At 35.5% G+C, this 26,674-nt stretch overlaps 3 protein-coding genes across 3 annotated transcripts; 2 read left to right on the top strand and 1 right to left on the bottom strand.

Moving 5' to 3' along the window:
- Window positions 1-614: 614 nt before the first annotated feature.
- On the top strand, window positions 615-12,408 carry LOC112048088 (MORN repeat-containing protein 5-like). The gene is made up of 7 exons (XM_024085465.2): window positions 615-686; window positions 1,334-1,408; window positions 2,070-2,194; window positions 4,662-4,848; window positions 8,092-8,259; window positions 9,893-10,094; window positions 12,140-12,408. Exons 1-7 carry the CDS (start codon window positions 646-648, stop codon window positions 12,245-12,247), a joined length of 906 nt encoding a protein of 301 aa, XP_023941233.2. The 5' UTR covers window positions 615-645; the 3' UTR covers window positions 12,248-12,408.
- A 3,980-nt stretch (window positions 12,409-16,388) lies between these two features.
- LOC112048089 (dnaJ homolog subfamily C member 21) lies at window positions 16,389-21,984 on the top strand. Its single transcript, XM_024085466.2, has 7 exons — window positions 16,389-16,866; window positions 17,778-17,922; window positions 18,387-18,534; window positions 19,009-19,223; window positions 19,822-20,046; window positions 20,380-20,718; window positions 21,286-21,984. The coding sequence occupies exons 1-7, from the start codon at window positions 16,670-16,672 to the stop codon at window positions 21,820-21,822; spliced, it is 1,806 nt and encodes a 601-aa protein (XP_023941234.2). The 5' UTR covers window positions 16,389-16,669; the 3' UTR covers window positions 21,823-21,984.
- A 2,074-nt stretch (window positions 21,985-24,058) lies between these two features.
- On the bottom strand, window positions 24,059-24,400 carry LOC112048105 (transmembrane protein 230). Its single transcript, XM_024085487.2, has one exon. It carries the CDS (start codon window positions 24,398-24,400, stop codon window positions 24,059-24,061), a length of 342 nt encoding a protein of 113 aa, XP_023941255.1.
- Window positions 24,401-26,674: the final 2,274 nt, after the last annotated feature.

The raw sequence follows: 26,674 nt of genomic DNA, 5'->3' as shown, positions 1-26,674 counted from the left end.
CATTAGATGGAATTTCACTGTTTATTTGTAGAGGCCGATCAGTATTAGACGATCCTGTTAACACACAACAATGATAAGCAAAAAAAGTTAGCAAATCAGTACGGGGACAGAAGTAAAAATGTTACTTGTGTACCCATAGGGCTATGTTACTTTTGTACCCGACCACATTTCTGTTAAAATATAAAAGATAACCTTAAAATGTAATGTGCTAGAGCAAAATGAATTAAAATACTGTATAATCAATCTAATCAAGAATCAACATGCAAATATTCAGATTCGTATCATTTTTAAAAGACTACGAAAACACTAAATAACGGAACAACAAAACACTTACGTTACGTTACGTTACGTTTGATGTGCGAAATCACAAAACGTCTTCTCACTTAACCTAGCAGCGCGAGGCGCGCGTGGAGATTGAACGCAAGGAAGGGGAGTACCGCCCCGTTGTTAACTTACGATATCGACGTGGTGTTTGACTGTTGGATATCCTTACAGAGCATTTGTTACTTTCGACCCGCCGTTACTTTTGTACCCGGTCTCCCCTATGCTTAGGCCAGCCATCATCAAAGAAACCAGTTATCTTTTCACTGTTATAACTTAATTTGTTTTGTTACAGAGATTTTTTTTAAATATTCCATTCGCTAAATGAAAATGTCTACATGCAAGCCGCGGGATACTTCTTCGCTGTAAGAGTTTATAATAATTAATGTAATATTTGAGTCAACTGTTATTGTTCCGATAGTTGTTTCAGTCAATGGTCTTATAGCGAAAAGCTTCGACCACCACCTTAAGAAGCTTTCGCTTAACTGTAGGATGAAGAGTTGGATACAGAAGGCAGTGATTCTTGAGACGGCGCATATTTTGAGGAGGTTCCTCACTCTGGAGCCCTGACCACCGCTTGCTTGGGCAGTCAAATGACCCGCAGCGGGAGAATTGATTTTTTTTTATAAATTTTTTATAGTGTTTGGTATTTTATTTTTATATCAACATTGTTAAAAATTAAAAAAAAGTGACTCTTAGATAAATGAAAGAAAAAAAATGTAATAACAGCACCCCATTGCCTCCAGGATAGTTTATTTCGGAGCCAAAAAAGTAATAAAAAATTAAGTTTGTTACAAAACAAATAACACAGTTATATAATCTATCGAATGAATGTATTACTCTTTGCCAATCATGTAACAAATCATTGCAAAATATAAGAAAATATGAAAACTATGTACTTTCTTTAAACCTTAATATATTATACTGTTAGTATTTCGTATGAACGAAAACTACAGCTGTGTTTTTAAGCTCAGGAGCATGACAAAGAATAAATAAGCAAGCTTGTTTGCAGAGCCGTCACAAAGCGCGCGTCACAATGGGAGAGTTTGATGAGAAAGTTCTCGGAAGCTCACAAAGAAGAGTGCAGGTGAGTGAGCTTAATAACTATAGGAGCGTTCTTTGAGTAGCGCTTGGTGGAAATACTTTAATGCAATTATTTCATTTTCTACTTACTCGCAACTAACTCGATCACAATTTCCTTTTCCTCCAACAAAGGCGAAGCCAAAAGGAAGAGTTATAAGTAATCTATGTATTTTTTTACCTTAGTAGCTCCTGAAAAATTCATCTAACTTTGCTGAAAGGGATTTCGCTATTGTAAAAATAGCTAAATTTTAAACGACTTCAAGTACAGGAGGAGTCGATTTTACCTTGTCATCATCATCAACCCGTATTCAGCTCACTGCTGAGCTCGAGTCTCTTCTCAGAATGAAAGGGGTTAGGCCAAATAGTCCACCACGCTGGCCCAATGCGGATTGGTAGATAGACAATACACACGCAGAGAATCAAGAAAAATTTCAGGTCTGCAGCTCACGATGTTATATTATGGTTCTTTGAGGCCGTTTGAGACCGTGGTAATAGCAAGTCTATTACCACTACTATACTAATGTAACTTTACGTAAAATGAGTATAATTATGTAATTTCGATGTAAAACATAAATTTAGATGATAGTAAAAATGAAAATACGATGAAAAACGATGTAGTGACCGATTATTTGAATGGTACACTGAGATACATAATAACCCCGCAGAACAGTGTCGCTGGACATACCGCGAGTGCAGCGCTCCATGAAGACGTTCCCGACAGGCTCCCAGTACGAAGGGACCTGGGACTTGCTCGGGATGAGCGGTTACGGTGTTTACAAGTTTCCTAATGGTATGTTTAAGAATCTGTCAAAAAATATTTCTTGAAAGTCATATTTGCCTCTAGTTTCTGCATTGGATTAGTATAGCTTGGCAACTTCGTTCGTAACTCTCCCGATGGTCCGCGCGGGCCGGGGGGCGTGTAGCGATGAATTAAAAACACGACGACGACGCCGTCATGATTAATGCACCTCACTACACGCGCACAATTTCACACCCGCAAAGTCTTCCCCCCCCTCGTCGCCCGCATATCATAAGAGTGTCATCAATGAACTTGCCAGATTATAGTATTTAAACGCTTATTTTTTCGTAGAAGATAAACAAGAACTGTTGAAGAGTTGTCAGTTTTTACTTTTTTTTAATTTGACAATTATAAGCAAATATAAATCTCGTCTAATAGACTTTAGTGTCTTATACATAACATATAGCCTGACTCTTAAGACGAATCACACTTCATATTGTCATACGGTTCAGGCACCAAAAATTAATCGTACACTGATGAAAAATTCCTGGACTGCTATACTTAAAACACGTAGCAAACCAGACAATATTATATCCTTGTAACCGGCACCATGTTGTATAAATGCTCCATATGTAACATTTATTTATTTATTTTATTTATTTGTTTATTATCATCATAACTTAAAACTAGCCTTACAGGTATCACCTAATTCGCTAGCTTAGTACTATATTATAAATCTAAAACATGGTGTTGCTTCTGAACGCCACAGTAAGGTGCACCATTACTAATCATACAGCATCTATCTTTCGCATTCTGCACCCCTAATAAGTAGTAAGTAGTAATTTACTTTCAGTGTGCTCGTGGCGTTCGAGCCGTCCACATCTCTTGTTGTGTAATTCTTTTAACCATACACACAACGTTTACAAGTGCGCGACTTCACTCAAGGTCATTCTCTGCCATTCTAGGGTCTTATTTTGATTACAGTTTTATTTGTTAATTAAGTTGTCCTGACAAATGTTGTAATCATAAGCTTTGTTCGACATTAGTTTTCTTATTTTTGTAATCACCTTTGATTCTGCTAAAATAATTATATTTAACTAGCAAACGTTAGCGACTTCTACGAGAAAATCTACAATATATATAGAGAGAATTTGAGCGCCTGGGAGACCCAAAGCGGGTGACTTTTTTCGACACTTCCAAAAGTTATTGCCGCATATTTTGACCGATTTTCACAAATTTTCATAAATTACAGACTCAGTAGCAAGTAGATAAAATAGAATTAAACTAGTGGAACATGGAAAATGTTGTATTTTAGCCAACATTTGCCCCTCCAATTTCGTATAACTAGGTTAACCGAACTCACCAAACACGTGAGGCGGAGCGGGCTACAAGGATCATTTCCTGGCAAGTACGTTGTTAAGCTTGGAAAATTTGCCCGTACTCGTTAACGTTAATTCAATTTAATTGGAGATCGTTAACTTACCTCATAGGTAAGTTAACGATTAGTTATAGAACACAAAATGCTCATATTTCCGACTAGCAGACGCCCGCGACTTCGTCCGCTTGAAAATAAATGTAAACTTTCAACCCCTATTTCACCACTTTAGGGGTTGAATTATAAAAATTCTTGAATCACACTATATTTTTTTTATGATTTATATAAATGAAGGACATTCAATACAAACATTCATGTTATTCACCCCCTTCGATTTTTATTTTAGGGTCAAAAAGTACCTTATGTTTTGCTTCAAGATCCCATTTACCACTATACCAAAATTCATCGTGATCGGTTTATCCGTGAAAAGGTAACTGACAGATAGACAGACTTTCGCTTTTATAATATTAGTATAGATATACGGGAGAATATTAACCTAACCTATTAACATCCCCGGCATATACAATTCCTAATTGAGTCCAATTTACAGAACATTTATTTGTAAATCTGTGTTCCAAATTACAATTATATATTCTGTAGTTTGGGCACAGAAAACATATGTACAAGTTGCTTTGGGCAGAGTTTAATAGTAGTTATAATATCCCTATAGATTTCTCAACTTTTACTATGATAATGTGGCTTGATCAAATTTTCTGTGGCCTTTTATTTATTGAGTATTATATGAATGTATGTTGGAAACTCATTGGTCAAACGGTTAGCATATGCGGCTATGGATAACGACATCCTAGGATTTTGGATCAGGCTGTTATTGAGCTTTTCTTCCAAAAAAAAAATCTCAGTAAAATATATGTCGGTTAAAAAGTCTAAGCCATTGGAACATGGATTACATCCCATGTATCTGAGAGCGTGGTTAGCCGTCGCTTTCAATCAATCAATCAAAAAATAAAAAAAAGATTCCGACGAATTGATAACCTCCTCCTTTTTTTGAAGTCGGTCAAAAATGCACACAACTGAAAAGTTGTTTGCCCCGGACCCACACCCTCCGGAATCGGAGGCAGAGGTCATATCGACGGGGCTATGACGGCTCATTAAGTAGGTCGATACTTTTTAAATATCTTACAGATGTTATTTACGAAGGGGAGTTTGACGACGGAATGTTTCACGGCCAGGGAGACCTGATATACCCCAGCGGCGTGGTACTCCGTGGTGATTGGAGCAAGGGGAAATTGATGGAGAGGAAACTCGTCTTCGCCGACGGATTGGAGTACGATGAAGCGGACTGGAAGTATTGTAAGGAGCCTGACAGACGGTAATCATCACTATCAGTTATTCTAAGGTCAAGACACCCTCCTCATAGGAAATAATTTTGAGGGAAACAAATGAAAATATACTTAAAGCCGATGATAATAAAACTATTAGATGTGTTACTAGCGCATTAAAAATGAGGCGCCCAAAAGAGGAAACTTATAGTCAACTCAATGTTAGTTGTGGTCAACAACGAACGTCATTTAAACAAATAATAGCTAAATATCGTCTACAATGTCGAGTTGTGTGTTCAGGCAGTGTAAAAACTATAAATAATGGAATTAAAGACAAATTGTGCATGTGTGCACTCAATATTGTAGCCTATTATTCGGATTACTTTTTGCGGTGATTTTGTAGGGACGTATCTACAGTATAAAATAATCATAGCTTTCAACAGGAGCATATGGATGATTCTTTACAGCAGTAGAAGCATCTTGATAGTAGTTATCCACATAAATTATAATCTCGCCACATATTATCTCGTGAAGAGAAAGTATTGAAATATCACTATCTTTTTCTTACCAACGCAACGAAAAAGCGAGCGATATTTCGAGTCCGCGGCTATTGGTCGTTATTTGTCTTTCTCGCACATCTTAGGATATTATTCGTTACAATGGATTTAAAAGGTAACCCGGCGGGAATCAGCATGTATGGACTCTTCGCCGCTGTGATACACTATCCTATACTTACTACATGTGAGATTTTCGGGCACAATTTTCCGTGAAACTTTTCTGTTTACACTTGTATCGGGTTCAATCAAATGTTGCAAAATTTCTCAATCGAACTTCGTACGATCTATCGCTCGGCCGCCGCCGTAACGAGTTTGTCCAGCGCTACGCTAGCGAAAAAAAAAGAAATGTCACCCTCTTTTGGCGATCACAATTTTTGGCACTACGTGTGATATTGTATAACTGTTGCCCAAATATTCTTGTTTGTTTTTTTTTTATAATTTACAAGTTAGCCCTTGACTACAATCTCACCTGATGGTAAGTGATGATGCAATTTCAGATGGAAGCGGATTAAGTTGTCAGGAAGAGGATGAAAATCCACACCCCTTTCGGTTTCTACACGGCATCGTACCGGAACCAGCTAAATCGCTTGGCGTCTTTAAAATGTATTATTGACTTGAATGGAGATTGATTTTGAAATTTTAGATAAATAATAGTCCATTTTCGAGGACCATTTTTACAATTGAGTTATCAATTTAATTTTCCGTGAGTTCTTGATTCTGGTAGCTAACAGGGTTACTAGGTAATAAAATAATTTGGGCGTAGGAACAAGATAACGTACAACGCAATTTGTAGAACAATGTGGCTGTTAATTTTTATAACTATTAACTAAGCAACAGAAAAAAACAGCTTCTTGTATAAATAAGGTCATCAGAAATTGTTACTAACCACTATAGTTATACTACTTAACAGCCACATTGTCCTACAAATTGCGTGGCACGTTATCTTGTTCCTACACTCAAAAGTTTTCATTATATAGTTAGCCTAGTGCTAGCTACCAGAGTCAAGAATTTTCGTAAATTTATGAGTTCAAGCGTCTGATCAAGATAAAGCTACTTACGGAAAATTAAATTGATATTAATCAATTGTTAAAATGCTCCCCGGATTCTGGACTGTAAAAAAGTATCCTTTGAAAAAAAAAATCCGCCTATAATTCTAATATCTCAAATAAAATCTCTACGTGTGTGAAATCTGCCAATTCGCATTGGGTCAGCGTTTTAGACTATTCTGAGAGGAGACTCGTACTCTGAGCGAAACATGTGCTGCTATAGCTTGGCAATTTTGTTCGTAACACTCCCGATGGTCCGCGCGGGCCGGGGGGCGTGTAGCGATGAATGAAAACCTCAGAATACAGAAAACCACCAGAAGCCACGTTTAGATGTCATTCTATAGTGCGCAGTGTGTCCAAAAATTGTACACAACAGCCTGCACTCGTCGCAATTCTCACCCGCGTAATGTTGCTAGTACATGAGGCTGTTAATTTTTTCCCTATTTTGTGGTAAAAATTTATAGTGTTAAAAGGAAAACAATAAGTGTACAGTTCATCACATTAAATGTTAACTTGTATGGTAAATAATAAAAACAGTGGGACCGGTTTTCTAGTGATTGCTAAGAGTCAGCAAGAAAATGAACTCTAAAAAATTTAAGACAAGGACAAATAAATAATAGATATAATAAGACGGTTATTATAAAACTTATCAACTAACAAACTAAAGAAATACATATTTACAATAATAATTTTATATATTCCATATAATTATATTATATTATTATTATAAATATGTATTTCAATCGTGTGCACAGTTATTATTATCTCGTCTTATTTCACTAATTTTTATGTCTCTTAAAATTCAAGTATAAATAAGGCCATCGAATTGGTTTAATATCTTTTAAGAATGTGTTTTGAAGATAAAAATATTTTATTTAATCCTCTTGCTCAAACAAACAAGCAAACAAGTAGGTACACAAACAAACAAAAGACCAAACAAGCACACGAAAACAAACAAATGTGCAAACAAACACACAGACAGACAAGAACGAACGAACTTATTACAATATAGCACGCCATTGTTATTTGTAAAATTTTAAAGCTTTAAGATTATTTTACACTTTCTTTATCTGCGCTGATTACCACAATTTTATTTCAACTTAATTGCCGGAACCTATGCCTACCTATTTAGTTGATTAATATTTTACATAAATAATAAATCCTTGAATTGAAATTAAAAGTAGGGAAAATCAAAACAATTACATTGGCAACACTTACAAAATGAAGTCATCGGTTTCTATGACAACTAAATTCACGTAAAAATTATTCATTATTTTAACATAAGAATATTTATTTGTGCTACTTACACGTGAAATGTGATCCTATTCAGTTTCTTTTTTCTACCAACGGCATTTTTACACGAAGGAATAGCACAAGACGGCTTAATTTAATTAAATTTGTCACATGTATAGCACGTCAAACAACACGACAAACACAGAGTGAGTAATCGTAAAATGTGTAGTTTAAATGGCTTCACTTCTTTGCGCTATCACTCCTTCTGGTGGTTTTCTGTATTCTGAGATGAAAACCCACGACTGATGTACCTCACTTCCCCGTACGCACGATTTCACACCCGCGCAGTCTTCCCCCCGTCGCCCGCATATCATGAGAGTGTCATCAACGAACTTGCTAGGCTATAATTATGATGGATATGAATAACAAAATTAAAAATTAATGCTATATCTCGCAGTTTCACTATCGAGTATGACAAAGGTCTACAACCCGCCGGCAAGTCGTTCCTGACACAGGAACAACCCACACGTGACATACCACCCGGATTCTACGACACTGGGGATGGGTTTTACGACCCCAACACCAGGGTTGTTTACAAGGCCGACGATCTTAGCGCCATCGTAAGGTAAGATATTCATCATCAATCCGCATTGGGCCAGCGCAGCGTGGTGGACTATTGGCCTACCAATCTCATTCTCGAGAGGAGACTCGAGCTCAGCAGTGGGCTAACTATGGGTTGATAGTGATGATGAATATTAGTATATATTTATCATTTTGAAAAGGTAATAGAAAGATATACTTTTGCATTTTAATATTATGTAAGAATAGTGTGGATAAAGCTTTAACGCGCCATCATACTCCTACAACTGGTAAGTAACTGTGGTATTTCTTTTCTCTGAATCAATTATTATTATTTTAAAATTCTGTAACTTAAAATACTGAGTGTATTATTGTACACGTATCAATGTGGAAAGTAAGGACCTCCTTTTTTGAAGTTAGTTACAAAAATTAAACTTCAGACTTCATTAGAATTCAGTAGTCGATAATGTGTATAGTAGATAGTAGATAATAGCGCAGTGTTGGTCGACCTCCCACCAGGTGGACTGACGACATCAAGCGAGTCGCAGGTATTCGCTGGATGCAGGCGGCTCAGTATCGTGATGTTTGGAAGTCCCTACAACAGGCCTATGTCCTGCAGAGGACGTCCATCGGCTGAGATGATGATGATGAGTAGATAATGACGGAATTTAACCCTCTCTCCGAGGCACGAGGGGGATAACACGACGGTCTCCTAGTAAGAATCTATAGCATAAAAACCCAATAACTTATTTTGCTGTCGGTAATTTCGAGAAAAATATAATATAATATACTACAATTTAAATAATCGTAGTACTGTATTTTATATTACATCAATGTTCATTTAAAAAATGCGTCGTCATAATTATCCACCGTAAAACATGGGATGCAGTTAATTAAGACTAATTAAGTCATTCAATCAGCGAGTCAGTTAACTGCAATGGCTAATTAATTAAAGCCTCTACCATGATTTCGAAATTGATGCTGTGCATATTTTACGATATTTCGTACAAAAAAATATATAATTAGGTCACCCTATATTTACGAACTTTTAATGGATACTGAATATCTCCATGATGACAAGGCCTGACACGAGAGGTCCGGCATTCATTCCCTGCCAGGTGAAGCTCACTGAACACGAAGAACATGATTTCCTAAATCCATATTATCCTAAAGAATATAAATATAACAAATACAGATGCTTTAAGCCTTAAGGCTACATTTGTTACTTGCACTCAAGTCCAAACACCATTCAAGCACCATGATCCAAACTCCATAGTTGTCTAAGGTCGTTATTGCTACCCTATGATAGATACATTCACGTATTTCAAATGGTGAAGGAAAAACATCGTGATTAAACCTGCATACCTGAGAATTTTCTTAATTCTCTGTCTGTGAAGTCTGCCAATCCGCATTGGGCCAGCGTAGTGGATTAGCGGGTGGTGACTATGTTACTAATATTACATTCTGAGAGGAGACTAGTGCTCAAGCGTGTGCTATAAATGGGCTGCTAATGATGATAGGGTCAACTTTGATAAAATTACATGGTAGTAAGAAAAAAAAGCATTTATTTTTAAATTGGTCAAAACCAAAATTACTATTAAGCATCAAAGCAACACAGTCTTTAGATAAATTACAGAATTTTATTGTATCATTTTTCTTCAAGAAAAAATATGTTTTAGATCTCCATCCGTTCGTGAACAAAAATGGATAATCGAGAACTGTCGCACTTGCCCTGAAAAACCACTGGGGCCTCGGCCGTTCCTATACGAGCAGTGGATGGAACCGATCTTGTCTCTGCCGAAGCCACCTGAACCGACCATTACGCGGGTCACTGATTCAATAACTCTATCTCAGTCTACCTTCGAACAAGATCGTGAAACGGTAAGTCCTATTATCAGCCTATTTTAACGGACCAACAAGTCCAGACCTCTCTTATCGTTATCAACCTATAATCGGCTCACTGCTGAGTTGTCTCCTCTCAGAATGAGAGGGGTTAGGCCAATAGTCCACCATGCTGGCCCAATACGGATTGGCAGACTTCATACACGCAAATAATTACGAAAATTCTCTGGTATGCAGATTTCCTCACGATTTCCTTCACCGTTTAAGACCGTGATATTTAATTTCTTAAAATGCACACAATTGAAAAGTTGGAGGTGCATGACCTGGACCGGATTCGAACCCACACCCTCCGGAATCGGAGGCCGAAGTCACTGGGCTAAATCGGCTCTCTTCTTATAGGAGATTGTAAATGGAGCTTTACATCACCACCAGTGCGGGTCAAATATTAAATTCTTTGACGCACCAATTCAGATGTTAGTTAGTAAACCTGGGGCCTTAGCCGTGAAGCACGTCGATTCTCTTTCAACAAATGCTAACGCTTCGAAAACTAACAAAATGTATGGGAATAAAAGATGCGATCGAAAACTTCATCACGTGACGTGTCTATAGTGAATGTCATTTCCATACATTTTTTTTAATTTTCTAAGCGTTAGCGTTTGAAGGTAGTGTCCATATATCCACATCACACGTTGCAGACGTATCGCATCAAACGGATTGTAATTTGTAGTATTCTTTGTATAGAAAGTCATACAAGAGCGTCCACTGTTCCGCGTCATACGGATCCCGCGAAACTACCGTAAAATTAAAAATCTGTTTAATGCGATGCGTGCGATACGTATAACTCGTGCTCATTAACTTGACACCTGGCTACCAAACGTAACCATACAAACACAGTACAAGCATCATTCAAGCCAGGTGTCAATTTAATCCGCACGAGCTTTATGATGCTGATCTGTGGACGCCTTGTATATGCTCTCCGAGACGTATGGCTGTAACACTACCAACATCCGAGGGCTGAGAATTTTCACAAAAAAAATCTTAAAAGAAGAGAAGCTCAGTATTTTACAGCCCGACTGACAGGATCTCGTGTACCACATGAGGCTGTTTGGCACCGCCTTCAAACGGATCAGCAAATACGACATAGATACAATGTCATCTATAGTTGCACTATTATTATATTTAGAAAATCATCTATTGTTTGTATCTCTACAGGATGTTGCCTTTAAAAATCTACAAGACGATGAATCAGACTCATCAAGTAGCGCTACATCCGCTGCCTCAAACTCTACTTGATCTTATTGAGTTACTAGTGTTGCCAACATTTCAAACTGCGAAAATAGTATAGATCGCGCCAAAGTTGGTGTTCGCTCCTTTATCTGGCAGATCGTTTTCGCTTACTGCGTAACCACACGCCTCGTGTTCAGGGCGGACTTGGAGTTTGGCGAGACCTTTACCAAATATTATAGTCTTCAGGTCTACAAATTAATTCATTACTCGTTGACCGAATTACTAAGTAATTTATGTTGGTAAACATTTCTTCGAGAAGCGATTTAGTTTAACTTTAAATATATACTTAAATAGGAAACTTAATTGCTTAGGTATATAAGTATTTTATGCGAATATAATTTTTAATTTATTTAGGTTCAGTTACTTACTTACTTACTTTTTACTTACTTACTTAGTAGTTTCTTTGTTCTCTCGACTTAAATATCTAATTCGAGTAGTCATATGTTATTTTCACACTTATATACGAGTATCAATAAATAATTACACAACTATCATGGCAATATTTGTTTACTAGTAATAGTTAATCCTAAAAGTCCCTATTAGAGTTAAACATTATGATCGTAAGTCCGCGAAACAGACTTGGAAAAATTCCGTGCTAATATATAACCAATGAAAAAAATATATAGTAGGAGTAGGGGAAAGTTTTCATTTTACGTACCCCTTTGACTATAGCGGTATAGCCAATGGCCAATGGCAAATGCATGACAAGGCCAATGTAGTGGTCATCTTGCATTGTGGTTTCATAAATCCACACGAACACGATTTTTTTATTTCTTTTATTTTTTTTTTGTTTCCAGACACAGGAGAGCGGAAGTATCCTCCATTGGAGGAATTGGCGGAAATCAACTTCGTCGACTCAACGTCCTAATATCAAATTCGACGCACCTTCGAAAACGAATGTTTAATATTTTGCCTGTGCAGAATTTGTATATTCTGGTATATTTTTTTTGTTATGCAAATTTTAATAGTCCTGTGAGAATTTTCAAATAAATATTATAGGTACCGAATTAATCTTAATTAATTCCTAAATTATTTAACACGGAAATTAATGAATGTATGAAATATTACTTACTTTATTGTACCTACAGCAAAAATAAAAAATAACAAGCAAGAAATTAATTTGAAAAAACGAATGTACAATGGCGGCCATAAGGCTAATTTTTAAATTAGGTAGGTACCTATCGAGAATTGTTTCCTACTATTTTGGACGCTCTTTAAAGGTCGCCATTGACGGAAAATTATTCTCACGTTTCTGAAAAGCAAACGGTAGTACCCACGCGGCATACTATACAAGTCATGTACGCAGTGACCAACACACGATCAACTATAGTCGTGGGGCTACAGAAACGTGAGAATAATTGACCGTTTGTGGCTAGCATAACATTAAGATGTGGAATTTCCTCTTTTGAGCGCCTCTTTTTTCATGACCTAGTAACACATCTAACAGTATTTAACATCATTGGTCCAAATTGCTTAACAAGACTTATCTTTACCATCCCTAAACGGGGCTAGGTAACGCTTTCCCTTCGAAGGTAATACTCTAGAATTATATACAAAGCTCGTGATCATAAGTCGTGACCACGATCATAGGAACAACAAAATTATCCTTTGAAATGAACCAACTTTATAATAGTGGGCCAAGCAAGACTATGTTGTCTATTTCGACCTCTTAGATTCTGGTCAATAAAATATAAGTAAATAATTATTTTATACTGAATTTTTTACTATGATTTTGAAAATATTAATCTGTACGTACCTACTATAAAAATAATACTGACATACCTACATAACTCAGCGAGTCACAAAGCAGAAGTGACAATCAAGGAACATTATTACTTATTGCGAAGAGCCGATGGACGTTGGGGTGGGGTGCTGGAATGGCGACCCCGCACCGGAAACCACAGTGTTGGTCGACTCCCCACTAAGTGGACCGAGGACATCTAGCGGGTTGCATGAAGCCGCTGGATGCTGGCGACTCGAGACCGTTATGTTTGGAAGTCCATGCAAGACGCCCAGCAATGGACGTCCAACGGCTGTTAATGATAATGATGAAATACTAAGTATACCACGTTAGACATTTGTTACCTTTCGTTCAAAATTGTTCAAAATAGTTTTAAATAAATGGTTATTTTTATACATAGTAAAGTTTAGTAAAGAAATAAATTACATCTATGTTTTTAAAATTAGTAGGTATTTTCTTTTTATCAGTAATTTATGATATGCAGGTTTTCTCACGATGTTTTTACTTCATCGTTTGAAACAAGTATTAATAATTTCCATAGGTACAACTGAAAAGTGGGAGGTACTTATCCCGGACCGGATTCGAATCTACGCCCTCCTAATCCAAGACAGCATACCTATATACAGGGTGTGGCGTAAATAATGGATAACCCTGTACCTGCCGAAGAGACTCCTAATGGGCTATAGGAATATAGATTTTTTTTTATTTATTGAAGTTTCGTTTTGAGAAAAATGGCTTAAGTCATGTTTTTATAAAAATGGGTACTTTCACTTACTAATTTTGCTACAGTAATCTCAAATTTTGGAATTTTCTTTTTCTGTTTTTTTTTATAATATAGCTTAAGAGTTGTGCTACTGTTATTGATAAGGAATTTCTAATTCGTTACTCTAGTTTTGGCAAAAATTAACATGAAAGTTCAAAAAAGCCTTATTGATTATTCAGTTTGTTAATTTTGTACATCATATGGTTTAAAAAATCTCTATTAGAGCTGATTTGCCCATTATCTTAAAAACATGCTTGCTTAATGCAGATTCCGAAACGGTATAATACTTATTACATATCGCGATATTTACGAAAAAAATTGGCAATAGTCAAGAACATGTCCTTGTTTTATTTTTATTAAGTAAATTATTAAGCTATCACAAACAAATTATCTATTGCAATTTAAGTTGACTAGGTTTACCAGTGGGTGTGTGGGTTGTTTTAAAAAATAAATAAAAAACATAAAACGATTTTTTTTTATTGAAAAAGCTAAAACACAAAAGTTTACATTTTAAACTAAATGTTCAAAATGGCCGCCATTTGCGGCAATGCAGGCCCTGCAACGACGGATGAATGACCTTTTCAGGCGTCGTACAAAGCCAGATCTCTTTATTTCGTCAGCAGCTTGAAAAATCCGGACCTTTAATTGTTCCAGGGATGTTATCTCCGTCTTGTAGACCTTTTCTTTTAAACATCCCCAGTAAAAAAAGTCGAGAGGATTCAGATCAGGAGATCTTGGCGGCCACAAAAACCACTGCCAGATAACCACTGGTTACAAAATGATGGTTGCCCTGCTCACTACGCACGCATTGTCCGGGATCACCTGAATGATGAATACAATGAGAGATGGATTGGTCGTTTAGGACCCATTTTGTGGCCGCCAAGATCTCCTGATCTGAATCCTCTCGACTTTTTTTACTGGGGATGTTTAAAAGAAAAGGTCTACAAGACGGAGATAACATCCCTGGAACAATTAAAGGTCCGGATTTTTCAAGCTGCTGACGAAATAAAGAGATCTGGCTTTGTACGACGCCTGAAAAGGTCATTCATCCGTCGTTGCAGGGCCTGCATTGCCGCAAATGGCGGCCATTTTGAACATTTAGTTTAAAATGTAAACTTTTGTGTTTTAGCTTTTTCAATAAAAAAAAATCGTTTTATGTTTTTTATTTATTTTTTAAAACAACCCACACACCCACTGGTAAACCTAGTCAACTTAAATTGCAATAGATAATTTGTTTGTGATAGCTTAATAATTTACTTAATAAAAATAAAACAAGGACATGTTCTTGACTATTGCCAATTTTTTTCGTAAATATCGCGATATGTAATAAGTATTATGCCGTTTCGGAATCTGCATTAAGCAAGCATGTTTTTAAGATAATGGGCAAATCAGCTCTAATAGAGATTTTTTAAACCATATGATGTACAAAATTAACAAACTGAATAATCAATAAGGCTTTTTTGAACTTTCATGTTAATTTTTGCCAAAACTAGAGTAACGAATTAGAAATTCCTTATCAATAACAGTAGCACAACTCTTAAGCTATATTATAAAAAAAACAGAAAAAGAAAATTCCAAAATTTGAGATTTCTGTAGCAAAATTAGTAAGTGAAAGTACCCATTTTTATAAAAACATGACTTAAGCCATTTTTCTCAAAACGAAACTTCAATAAATAAAAAAAAATCTATATTCGAATAGCCCATTTGGAGGCTCTTCGGCAGGTACAGGGTTATCCATTATTTACGCCACACCCTGTATATTAACCTGCATACCTGATAATTTTCTTAGTGTGAGAAGTTCGCAAATCCGCACTAGCCCAGCGTGGTGGACTAAGGCCTAACCCCTCTCGCGCTGAGAGGTGACTCAATAGTGAGCCAAATATGGGTTGTTAATGATATAGTAATTTAAAAAAATCCCGTTTCATCCCGTCACAACAGAATATTCGGAACGCGATTTTCAAAAGGGAATTTTATGAACGGGGTTTTAGGACGAGGTTTTCAGATGGTCAAAGACTTTATCTGACTTCATAACGCAGAACGCCGTTTGTATGCATAACGCAGAACTTAGTAACGCCGCACAGATAGCAGATAGGACGAGGTGTCTGAGAACCAGATAAACACCAGAACGCACGAACTACCTTCCGTGGCAGACTGACTAAACATGATCTGAATGAACCATAACTGAACGGTTTCTGTCTGAGTGTCTGGCGTCTGCACGGAGCCTTAAAATTCATTGACATTTTGACAATGTCATCAACCGGAAACAGCTGCATAAAATGAAGAATGTTGCCAAGCACGTAATATTTATTCTCTGTTATTTTTTAAGATGAACATTTTCAAATAAAAATCGTATAATATTATTTATTTTCAAGTCACCTCTATCGTACGGAATTTGAAAAAAAATATATAAATTACATAACTTCTTGTAAACCAATGAGCATTTCATCTGAGCCAATCATAGAGGAATTATTAATGGTCGAAGGACCCAATCAGAATCAACATCAGTTATCACAAATTATTTTACATGGCAACACATCATATGTTTTGAGCAAAAAAAAAACGAGCATGGACGTCGTGTGAAAAGACATCGATCATTATTTTCAAAATAATTTATGTACCTCTAATATAATTTAGTTAGGCTTGTTTATCGTAAACAATTAAGTTCCTATTATTTACTCGTGTAAAAAAAAATATGTGTTTTTAATTTGTCTTTTCCTATGTATTCTAAAAACCGCTTGTCAGGTTATATTAAAATTTCGCGACTGCAGTACAAAATCGTATTATAAGTCGTCGAAATTATAGTGAAAGTGGGTTTAATATGGTATGAAAATGAAGTGCCATTACGAAGTTTTGTGTGTGACGAGGGAAGCCAGTGCTTCGGAAATAAAGAAAGCCTATAGAAAACTCGCACTGCAGTGGCACCCTGATAAAAATTTAGAGAACTTGCAAGAAGCTAAAGAGCATTTTCAACTAGTGCAAAATGCATATGAAGTGCTATCAGATCCCCAAGAGAGAGCATGGTACGTATTTAACACATTATTACACCACAATTTAGTAAAAGATTTCGTAAAAAATAAAGTAACACAGGCAATAAAAATATAATTTAAATTGTATAAGATTTAGGCAGGCTATTTTAATAATAATACTCTTTTCTTTTATTTATACACTAAGAAAGTAGAATTATGTTCTAGCAGCTGCGGGTACTTCTTAAAATGAATTAATTACCAAAATATTAATTTGGTATAGTAAAAAAAGAGAAACAAAAGAATATGTTAGTCTATTAGTACTAAGTTCTTTAGTTTGTTGATATTGGAGATAAAGATATGAAAAAAAATATAACATTGACAAAATATGTTATTTGTGTAGTTTTAGCTTAAAAACTAACAAAAATAATATATTATTTTATATTAACTATTTATTAAATCCTCAAAATTGGGTTTGTCAGCATTCACAAAACAATATCCTTTGTGCCTTCTCCATTTTCTTGAGTTAAACTATGCCCAGTTGGCACAAATGAAAACCATAAAGAAGAATTGAATTGAAGTGTTACTATAAAGTATTTTTTGCACTTAAGTCTGACTTGAACTGATTGCAAATAAAGCTAGAAGAGAAAAAATATCAATACTTGTGTGTATAAATCAGTGTAAACTGTAAAGTAAGTTGGATTGTTACACATTCATGATTATAACTCAAACTTGTCAGCCTTCACCGAAAATGTCCTTTATGTCTTCTCCATCTACTCAACACGAGATAAATCATACCCAGTTAGCACAAATAAAAGCCTTAAAGAAGAATTGTATTGAATGATTATACCTCTAAACCACCAGCATGTCATATAGGCTATATGTCCTCATATTCCTATGGGATCTAGAACCATTGAGGTGAAACCTGGGAGTGTCTGCTAGTATTTAATAATCTGGAATACTTGTAGGTATGACAACCATAGAGAGCAACTGCTGCGCGGGGCGGGCAGTTCCTACAATGATGACAGTCTTGATGTTTATCCCTACTTCACTCCGTCCTGCTACAAAGGGTTTGGTGACAATCCACAAAGCTTCTATGGAGTTTACTCTGAGGTAAATTTTTTATTAAAAACTTACATAACTGCTTTCCATCAAGCATAATTGGAGTAAAGCCATCTTTCATAAATAAAACCACTTTCAAAGATAATATGGAAATACTAAACTGTGTGTATGATTGACTTCTTCTAATTGGTCTTGGGTGGGAATTTCATTTCAAAATTCAAATTTTTAGTGATTTTGTGTACAATCACTTATGAAATTTCAAGGTTGACTATTTCTACACACTATCTCTGGTTCGGAAGGCTTTTCTCAGCAGAAGGTTGGCTCTGTTCTGCTGAGAAGAGCCTCTTATAATGAGGGAAGCCTGGGACTGTAGAGGTTGGTTATACTAGGCTGATATTGATGACAAAGTATTTAAACTACATGGGTGGTTGAACTCCATGAAACCACCAAAATATTTATCTTTAAAATAAAATGTATTTAGTAGTTAATTATTAAAATAATTCAATGTTTTAAAGGTATTCTCCAAATTGGCTTCTGAGGAAACAGATTTCCTTGATGACCCAGAAGATGTTACCAAAATACCCAAGTTTGGAAACTCCTCTACACCTTATGAAGAAGTACATGAATTCTATGCTTATTGGATGTCATTTTCGACTAATAAAAGTAAGTTATGGAAATGGCAGTATTGATATTATCATAATAAATATAAACTTCAGGCTACAATGTAGTGTGTGCACCAAATTTTAATCTCATTTATGTTCTTTTGAAATTTAAAATTTAAAAGAACATGAATGAGATGAAAATTTTCATATAGATTTGTCATGTCTATGTGTTTTCATGGATTTAGATGTTTACAAAATTAAGTAAATCCATACTATCCTTACTCCATAATAATATTATAAATGAGAAAGTAAGTCTTGATGACTAAAGCAATTTGGATGAAATTTTGTGTAGTATTGTACCTTGAACAATACATATGCTACTTTTCATTCCAGAAATATCCATGGTTCCAGCGGGATTTGTTTGAAACTTAATCCCACATGGACCCATCCGCTAGTTATTAATAAATATTCTTTGATATTATGTGTCTTACATGCTAAATTCTGCCATTCACTTTAATTTTCTATTAATTTCCAGGTTACGTTTGGCTAGATCAATATGAAATATCCCAAGGCGACAACCGTCGTATTATCAAGTTAATGGAAAAAGAAAACAATAAGATAAGGCAGAAGGCGCGCAAGGAAAGAAACGAGGAGATTAGGAGACTGGTGAGCTTCGTACGCAGGAAGGACAAGCGGGTCATCGAGCACACCAAACAGCTGCAAGAGAAAGCTGAGGAAAATAAAAAGAAGGTACAATTTAAAATTAGAACACTTAGGTACTACACAGTGTTGCCAGATTTTTTTTTGCCAAACCGGGATTTAGGAACTTTTTGGGTTAAAGTGGGATTCTCTCGTTGAAAGCATATTTATTCAAAAGTTTTTGAATACCTATTTTTTTATTTGAGTTTAAATTATTATCATTACATGATAGTAAAAATATCCATAGAAAATGTATTTTAATAAAAATATGATATTGTAAATCAGATTTACCCTAAAATGTTCAAACTCAACATACTGTGGAAAGACAAAAAATATTAATAGCAGTCTAGCAGGTTTTTTCAATAAGTGTACAATGTCAGTCATATAAATGTTCATATGATGCAAATTCATAGCTAACAATGCAAATAAGCCAGAAAAGATGTCTTTCTGTCATTAATTAGTATATAAAATACAATTTACTTGAATAAAATTTCAATTATTGAATACAATAAATCATGAAAAATTATTAAAATAAAATATGTGACAATAACTATGGAGAGGTTCTACCTTTACCTCCTAGCATACCTATCATATCTTGTATAAGTACCTAATATTATGCACTCATTCAATACAATAATAACAATTACAGGCAGAACATTTACGTAGAGAGAGGATAATTCAAAGGCAAAAAGAAATAGAAGAGGCGAAGAAGAAAGAAGGGGAGTCATCTTTCCTGCAAAGTGAGGAATATCAGAAGAAACTCAGTGAAATTGAATCTCTATTGGCTGAGGAGTTTGGGATATCTTCGGATGATGACACCATCAGTGAGGGCGGCATGGAGAGCAGTAATGAAGAGAGTTCCAAGACTGAGGAGGTATTTGTCATTATTTTTAGTAAATTTTTTACCTTCGAAAACTAAAAAATGAATGGGAATGACATTCTGCAAATCTAGTTTACAGCATAATTATAATTGTCAGAAATCACACAACTCACCTAATAATCTAATGGCTGATTGTTCTAATTGTTTAGACACACCAAAGTTTTAGAGATGGCTTGGCAGGAAAATTCCCCACGACCATGGTTCACCATGTTCAGTTTAGTCCATCTCACCATGAATACACAAAATTTGAATATTTTGTTCCTGGGACCAAGGGCCCATTACTTATGGTTTTACACAGTTATAATATTAGCACGCATTGAATTTCAGGTGAGCGAGACATCTAGAGCAACGAAATCATCGTCCAAAAATAAATCTGCAATGAAAAACCTCTATTGCTCCGCTTGCAATAAACTGTTTAAAAATGTGAAGTCATTTGAAAATCATGAGAACAGTAGGAAACACAAGGAAAATGTTGCCAACATGACTTTAGATGATGATATTGAAATATCGGAGCCGGAAAACAATGATGCTGTACAAGAGAGTCCCAATAAGAGTAAAGGGGAACAGGTGAATGGACAAACAGAGGAAGAATGTGGCAATTCCACTTCAGATATTGAGGACAATGATATAAGGGAGACTTTGAGTGATGATTCTGATCAAATACAGGTATATTTTTTATTATCATACAAATTCCTGGGCATGTGTAAAGGACATAAACATTAGTAACGATAATAGTCCCTACATTGTGCAGGATATGTTCAAAAAAAGTTTTAATAAACTACTTAAACAATACACATCACTATCAACCCCAAAGTAAGCATACAAAGTAGCTTGTGTTATGGGTACTAAGATAGTTGATATTATAATATTCATATACATTTATATAATACATATAAATACTTAATAATTAGCGAAATCGGGTCAGCCAATCTCGAGATTTGCGCCTAGGAACAAATTTAAGATTATAGACAAGCAGACGCCCGCGATATCGTCCATGTGGAAATCGAACTAAACTTTCAGCCCCCATTTCTATTATAAACTATAATATATTAAAAAGACTTCAACCCTTTTTTTAACCCTGTAGTGGTAGAATTTTGTAAATGTATATCATACTTGCAACGAATATTCTTAAAAAAGAATTAGCAAAATTGATTCAGATGTTCTTAGGATTTGCACTTAGGAAAACATTCAAGATTCATTTTTATATTATAGATTATGTATTCTATTTTCCAGGCTTTACCCAAGAGTCACAAGAAAAAGAAAAATAAGAAAAAAGCATTTATCCCCATGCCCGAGAGTGAAGGGAATGATAGTCATGATGAGATGAGTTTTAATGAAATCGAAGGACCGTCTCGGTGCAGAAAGGCCAAAAAATTCAACATGCTCAAGAGTCAAATTCAGGCTAAGAAAGAAGCTGATCTCAAAAAAGGATCTCAATCACAGACTTCTACAGAAAACCTGTACGAAGTATCTAGTACAACACCTACGGATGATGCGTTAGGTGATACAGCATTCCCTAGAGACAGACCTGCTTTACCCAAAACTCAAAGAAATGTCAAGGTAAAGAAGCTAGTCGAAAGGAAGCCGGTACGAACAAAAGCTAGTGAAACCGAAGACTCCAGTAGTGCATTGAATCTTAGATGTGTTATTTGCCTATCGGATTTCCCATCAAAAAATAAATTGTTTGAACATTTAAAAAAGACAGGCCATTCGGTACCACTTCCCCAAACTAGCTTCACACAAAAGAAAGGTAAGAAAGGTAATAGGTAAAATGTGCAATGAAATTTTAGATAGGAAGAGAAGTATTAATTTATCCATTATGAGAAATCAAAATATCACATGAGATCCTAACAAACTGTAAAGTGACTTTATCAATCTATTTATTAAAATTATGAATTATTATCATCACTCAATAAAGTATGCCTAATGAAACTCTGTATTTTATTTAGAATATTCTTATTATTATTAGTAACTACTAGTATTAGTACATACACATGTCTCTTATACTATATAATAAACATAAATAATCCACTCACATTCATTGCACAGGGATACTTTTGAAATAACATAATATAGTTGATGAGCTACACTGTAACTAACACATTGCTTAGCACATATCCCTCAAGTATTTAAAAAATGACTCATGGCAATACATTTTTATTTGTACATAATATTATTAAACATTTGTCGACCAACTGCATCACAGAACTACAAAAAACAACAAGTTTCTTGTTTTCTATTTTTGTATTTAAACTTTCGTCATTAACATAAATTCATGTTGTAATCACTTTCTGACTCAACACAAAACATTAAACTTTTGCTACATATCCAATAAATTTTATTGAATAGAATCATGACACATTTGTGGCACAATCAAGATCATATCACTCACATGGACACAAAACAGTAGTGTATTCAATAATTACCTACTTTAATAGTATGTTTACATTTAGAGATTCATAAAATATCAATATTAAAGAAATACAAATAATTGTATATATGCTTATGGCTGGTGGGAGGCTTTCGCCGTGGCTAGTTACCACCCTACCAGACATACCTCCAAGCGATTTAGCATTCCATTACAATGTGAAACTGAAATGTGTGTGGATTTTCATCCTACACCTAGCAAGTTAGCTTCTATCTTAGATTGCATCATAACTTACCATCAGGTGAGATTGCAGTCAAGGGCTAACGTAGAGAATAAAGAATATATATATATATATTATAATTATCATAATGTTCATTAAGGATGCTTGACAAGATAAACATGTCAGTCACAAACTTGCTGATACTACACCAAGTCAGTCATGAATATATTTGATGTCAATTGCTAGAGATCTAGAATATTGATAGAATATCATTTGAACAACATAGCTGTGGTGAACAAGAAAATTTATTTATTTATTAAACGGTCAGAGACACATACCTGTGAGAAGAATATTCATTTAATTGTTTACATATACAAAAGTACACCACAAAGCATACTAAGATATTAATTAAAATGTGATACAGTACTGCTCCCCTAGCCAAGTGGCAAGTCGATTCTCTTTCTATGATCGCTATAGCTTCGAAAACTAGGAAAATGTATGTGAATGACAGATTTGATCATGTGACCTGAAAATTCGAAAATTAGTAAAATGTTAGGTTAGGACATTTTACAAGAGAATCGACGTGCTATGTGGGGGGCTGATGTGATTACAATGTATGTTTACAATATTTTACACTTTTATGCAAGGACACTGCTGTCAACCTAACACAATAAAACATGAGCAATAGCCAGACATAACTCACTATAAGGCTGAAAGTTTATTAGCCTATGCTTCTATGGTCAGTATGGTAGCCGATTTAGGAGTTGTATACCATGGTGGTTTTGAAAAAGGTCCAAATTCTGCAATGTCAGAGTATAAAATGTAATTTTTAATACTTTATATGAGATAGCAGGACCCACATACAACGGCCAATCACATGGTCATGTGTGGAAACGGCCCAGAAAGAAGAAGAAGAATGGATACCAGATGGTGTGTGGTTTTACCTGTGAGGCTCCCATTCCAGCTTATAGTACTCAGGAATAGTGTAGCTTCCCAGCAAAAAAAGAATTTTTTAAATCTATTCAGTAGTTTCATAGTGTCAATGCAAAAAACAACAATCCAATCTTTGCTCTTTATAATAATAGTATAAATGTCATGACGAATATAGTTTCCAGTTAGCTTTGTAGAAAACCTTTGCTATTGACCCTTAAAAATTTCTCTAAAAAAGATCTTTAATTGTGTTTTTGAAGCAAAGTGACTGGGGCATATTATTTCTTATATTATGCTGAGAAAAATATGAAAAATTACAAGATGAACTTTATACTGAGATGGAATTGGCGGATTTGAACCCTTGAAACCTTCTCCTAAGCCTATTCCAAGTCTAAAATGGACTACTGTACTTACATATAATACAAGTATAGTCTAACAACCTTCATAAAGGTATGTCTGGCCATTGCAAGCTCTCAGTCCATAAAAATCTACTCAAACTCTGGAATGTCTGCAAAACTGTAACCTGGATACTCTTTATATGCGTAGTATGCTATTCTCATGTGATATGCTCCTGGTAAGAACATTATGCCTCCAAGAACAATCATAGGCCATAATCTATCAGAATATTTTGTGTCGATATGACCAGTTACAATAAGACTACCAACAATCAGTAGGGATGTTCCGACTACAAACAGAAACGCAGCCAGACTTAGAGCTTTCCATGGTATCTTTTGAGGCGGTGGCTCGAACTGCGCATCGGAGAATCCACTGTCATCACTCGGTAGCGAAACATATCCGTTGTTAAGTCTTCGCATCCTAAATCCGGACATTTCTGTAAGTAATTAAAACGTTATATCAATGTAAACAAACCATGCTATTGCGTTTACTGAAACATTTTAAATCCGCACCTTTTGGCTTAATTTTCAAGTGAATTGGAAAAATATAGGTACACCGGTGCGGAAAATTATTTTATACATTTAATAATTATTATTAATACAGTGCTTAAAATAAATATTGTGCTCTCTATCTTATATTAAACTTAAATTACCGGGTCGCGGTGTCCATGATATTTTATTTTTATTGATTGAAAAATGACAGCTGACAGCTGAGTTGACGGATCACTGTCAAAGTCAAAATAGATTTTTCTAACTTTATTTTTCCTATAGGTAAAAAGCAAAGGTATTGCTCTATACAACCTAAAATCTTGGTATAGGACATAGGGAAATTTGAAGTTAGGCTTTTGTTAGCACATCATATCGAAAATACAGCTTTCTAATTAATTTGTATTTCCGTATGATCTGGGTAGATGCAGTACCTCGGTATGGGAGCTTATGATGCAAAATGTGAATTTACTCGAATGTCCCGGGGAAATATTAGCTCAGCTGAATATTTTTTTTTATTATTTCGACTAGCTTGTTACGTTCAAATCGTCAGATTTTCAAAATACACATTTTTAGCCATAATATAACTACCAAAACTAAGTGAATACTTGATGACCATATCTGAGAGAACCGAGATTACTAGTGTCGCTCAGTTATTAAACGTCGCGAACAATAAAGCCTTTTACGGTAGATTTGTGTGATCCGTGCGAAGCGGATCAGTGAACGCACTTGTATGACTTTCTATACAAAGAATACTACGATCCGATTGATGCGATGCGTATATGACTACTTATGACTATACTAACTTATTTACGATGCAGATATGTGGACGAATTTAATATAGGGTGTATTTCTTGACTGCTACACACAATGCGTGATTAGTCTGTGTAGTTGTCAGCCAAACAAAAATCGTAAGAACGTAATTTGAAATGATACAGGGTAGTGGTATGACATCGAAACCTGTTTACCAAAAGACAGTTGGGTCGGGCTATAAATATATGTACTGAGCGCTTGTTTTTCTAAGTTACAGAAAGCTCGCACTTGGGAAATTAGTAGGATCGATGTCCAGGACGTTACCATTAAAAATTCATTTATTACAATTAGGCTTACATTAAAAGCACTTTTGAAACGTCAAGTTGTCATGATTTTATTTAATGGTGGTAAGTAAAGTCGAAAACTTAAAATTTACGCTTCCAAACGCTTCTTTTTTTTCTTCTTTTCAAGCTCAAACTCAGCCAAGGTTTATTTTTTTTGTTTACCACCATTTTACCACTTATCTTTTTTGACGGCCTCCGTGGTGCAGTGGATTTACGAGACGGAGGTCTGGGGTTCGATCACCGGCTGAACCAATTGAGGTTTTCCCAATTGGTCAAGGTCTGGCTGGTGGGAGACTTCGGCCGTGGTTACCGCCCTACCGACAAATACGTACCGCCAAGCGATTAAGCGTTCCGCTACGATGTCGTGTAAAAAATAAAAATCTCTCTACCTTGACAAATGTTTTTTTTAAATGAAATAACATATTTTTCCCTCAAAGTCATTACCCACACTATAATAAAGCAAACGTGTCAAAGAGGACTGCAGTCCGTCCTTGACCCGATGCGGCACTATGCAGAATAAACACATGGCTGAAGTTGAATTTAGTATCCTTTCTTTCTACTACATACTAATTACTAACGCTTGTAGATTATGTAAGATATCTACAATAAAAACTATAAAGAGGAAATATTTTTTTATAGCGGCATATTCCATTAAATACGGGATTGATACTAAAAAAATTTCACTAATGAAAAACTACATTATCAACGAGTAACATGACGTGGGAGGCTTTGGCCGTGGCTAGTTACCACCTTACCGGCGATATACCGCCAAGCGATTTAGCGTTCCGGTACGATGTCGTGTAGAAACCGAAAGGGGTGTAGATTTTCATCCTCCTCCATACAAGTTAGCCCGCTTCCATCTTAGATTGCATCGTCATTCGTCACTTAACTACCTACCACGCTGTTTCAATGAGGGTTAAAGGACTTACGGTTATGATGTTTTGACTACCGGTCGCTATAGGATGTTAATGATCTTAAACCACAGTGCTCTCCTGTAACAAAGTTTTTAAAATTCGAGTTTTTTGGCTGGTGGGAGGCTTCGGCCGTGGCTAGTTACCACCCTACCGACAAAGACGTACAGCCAAGCGATTTAGCGTTCCGGTACGATGTCGTGTAGAAACCGAAA

The sequence above is a fragment of the Bicyclus anynana genome, chromosome 13, assembly GCF_947172395.1.
Source record: "Bicyclus anynana chromosome 13, ilBicAnyn1.1, whole genome shotgun sequence".
Taxonomy (NCBI): domain Eukaryota; kingdom Metazoa; phylum Arthropoda; class Insecta; order Lepidoptera; family Nymphalidae; genus Bicyclus; species Bicyclus anynana.
The sequence above is the reverse complement of the archived record's forward strand: the minus strand, read 5'-3'. Positions and strand labels throughout refer to the sequence as shown.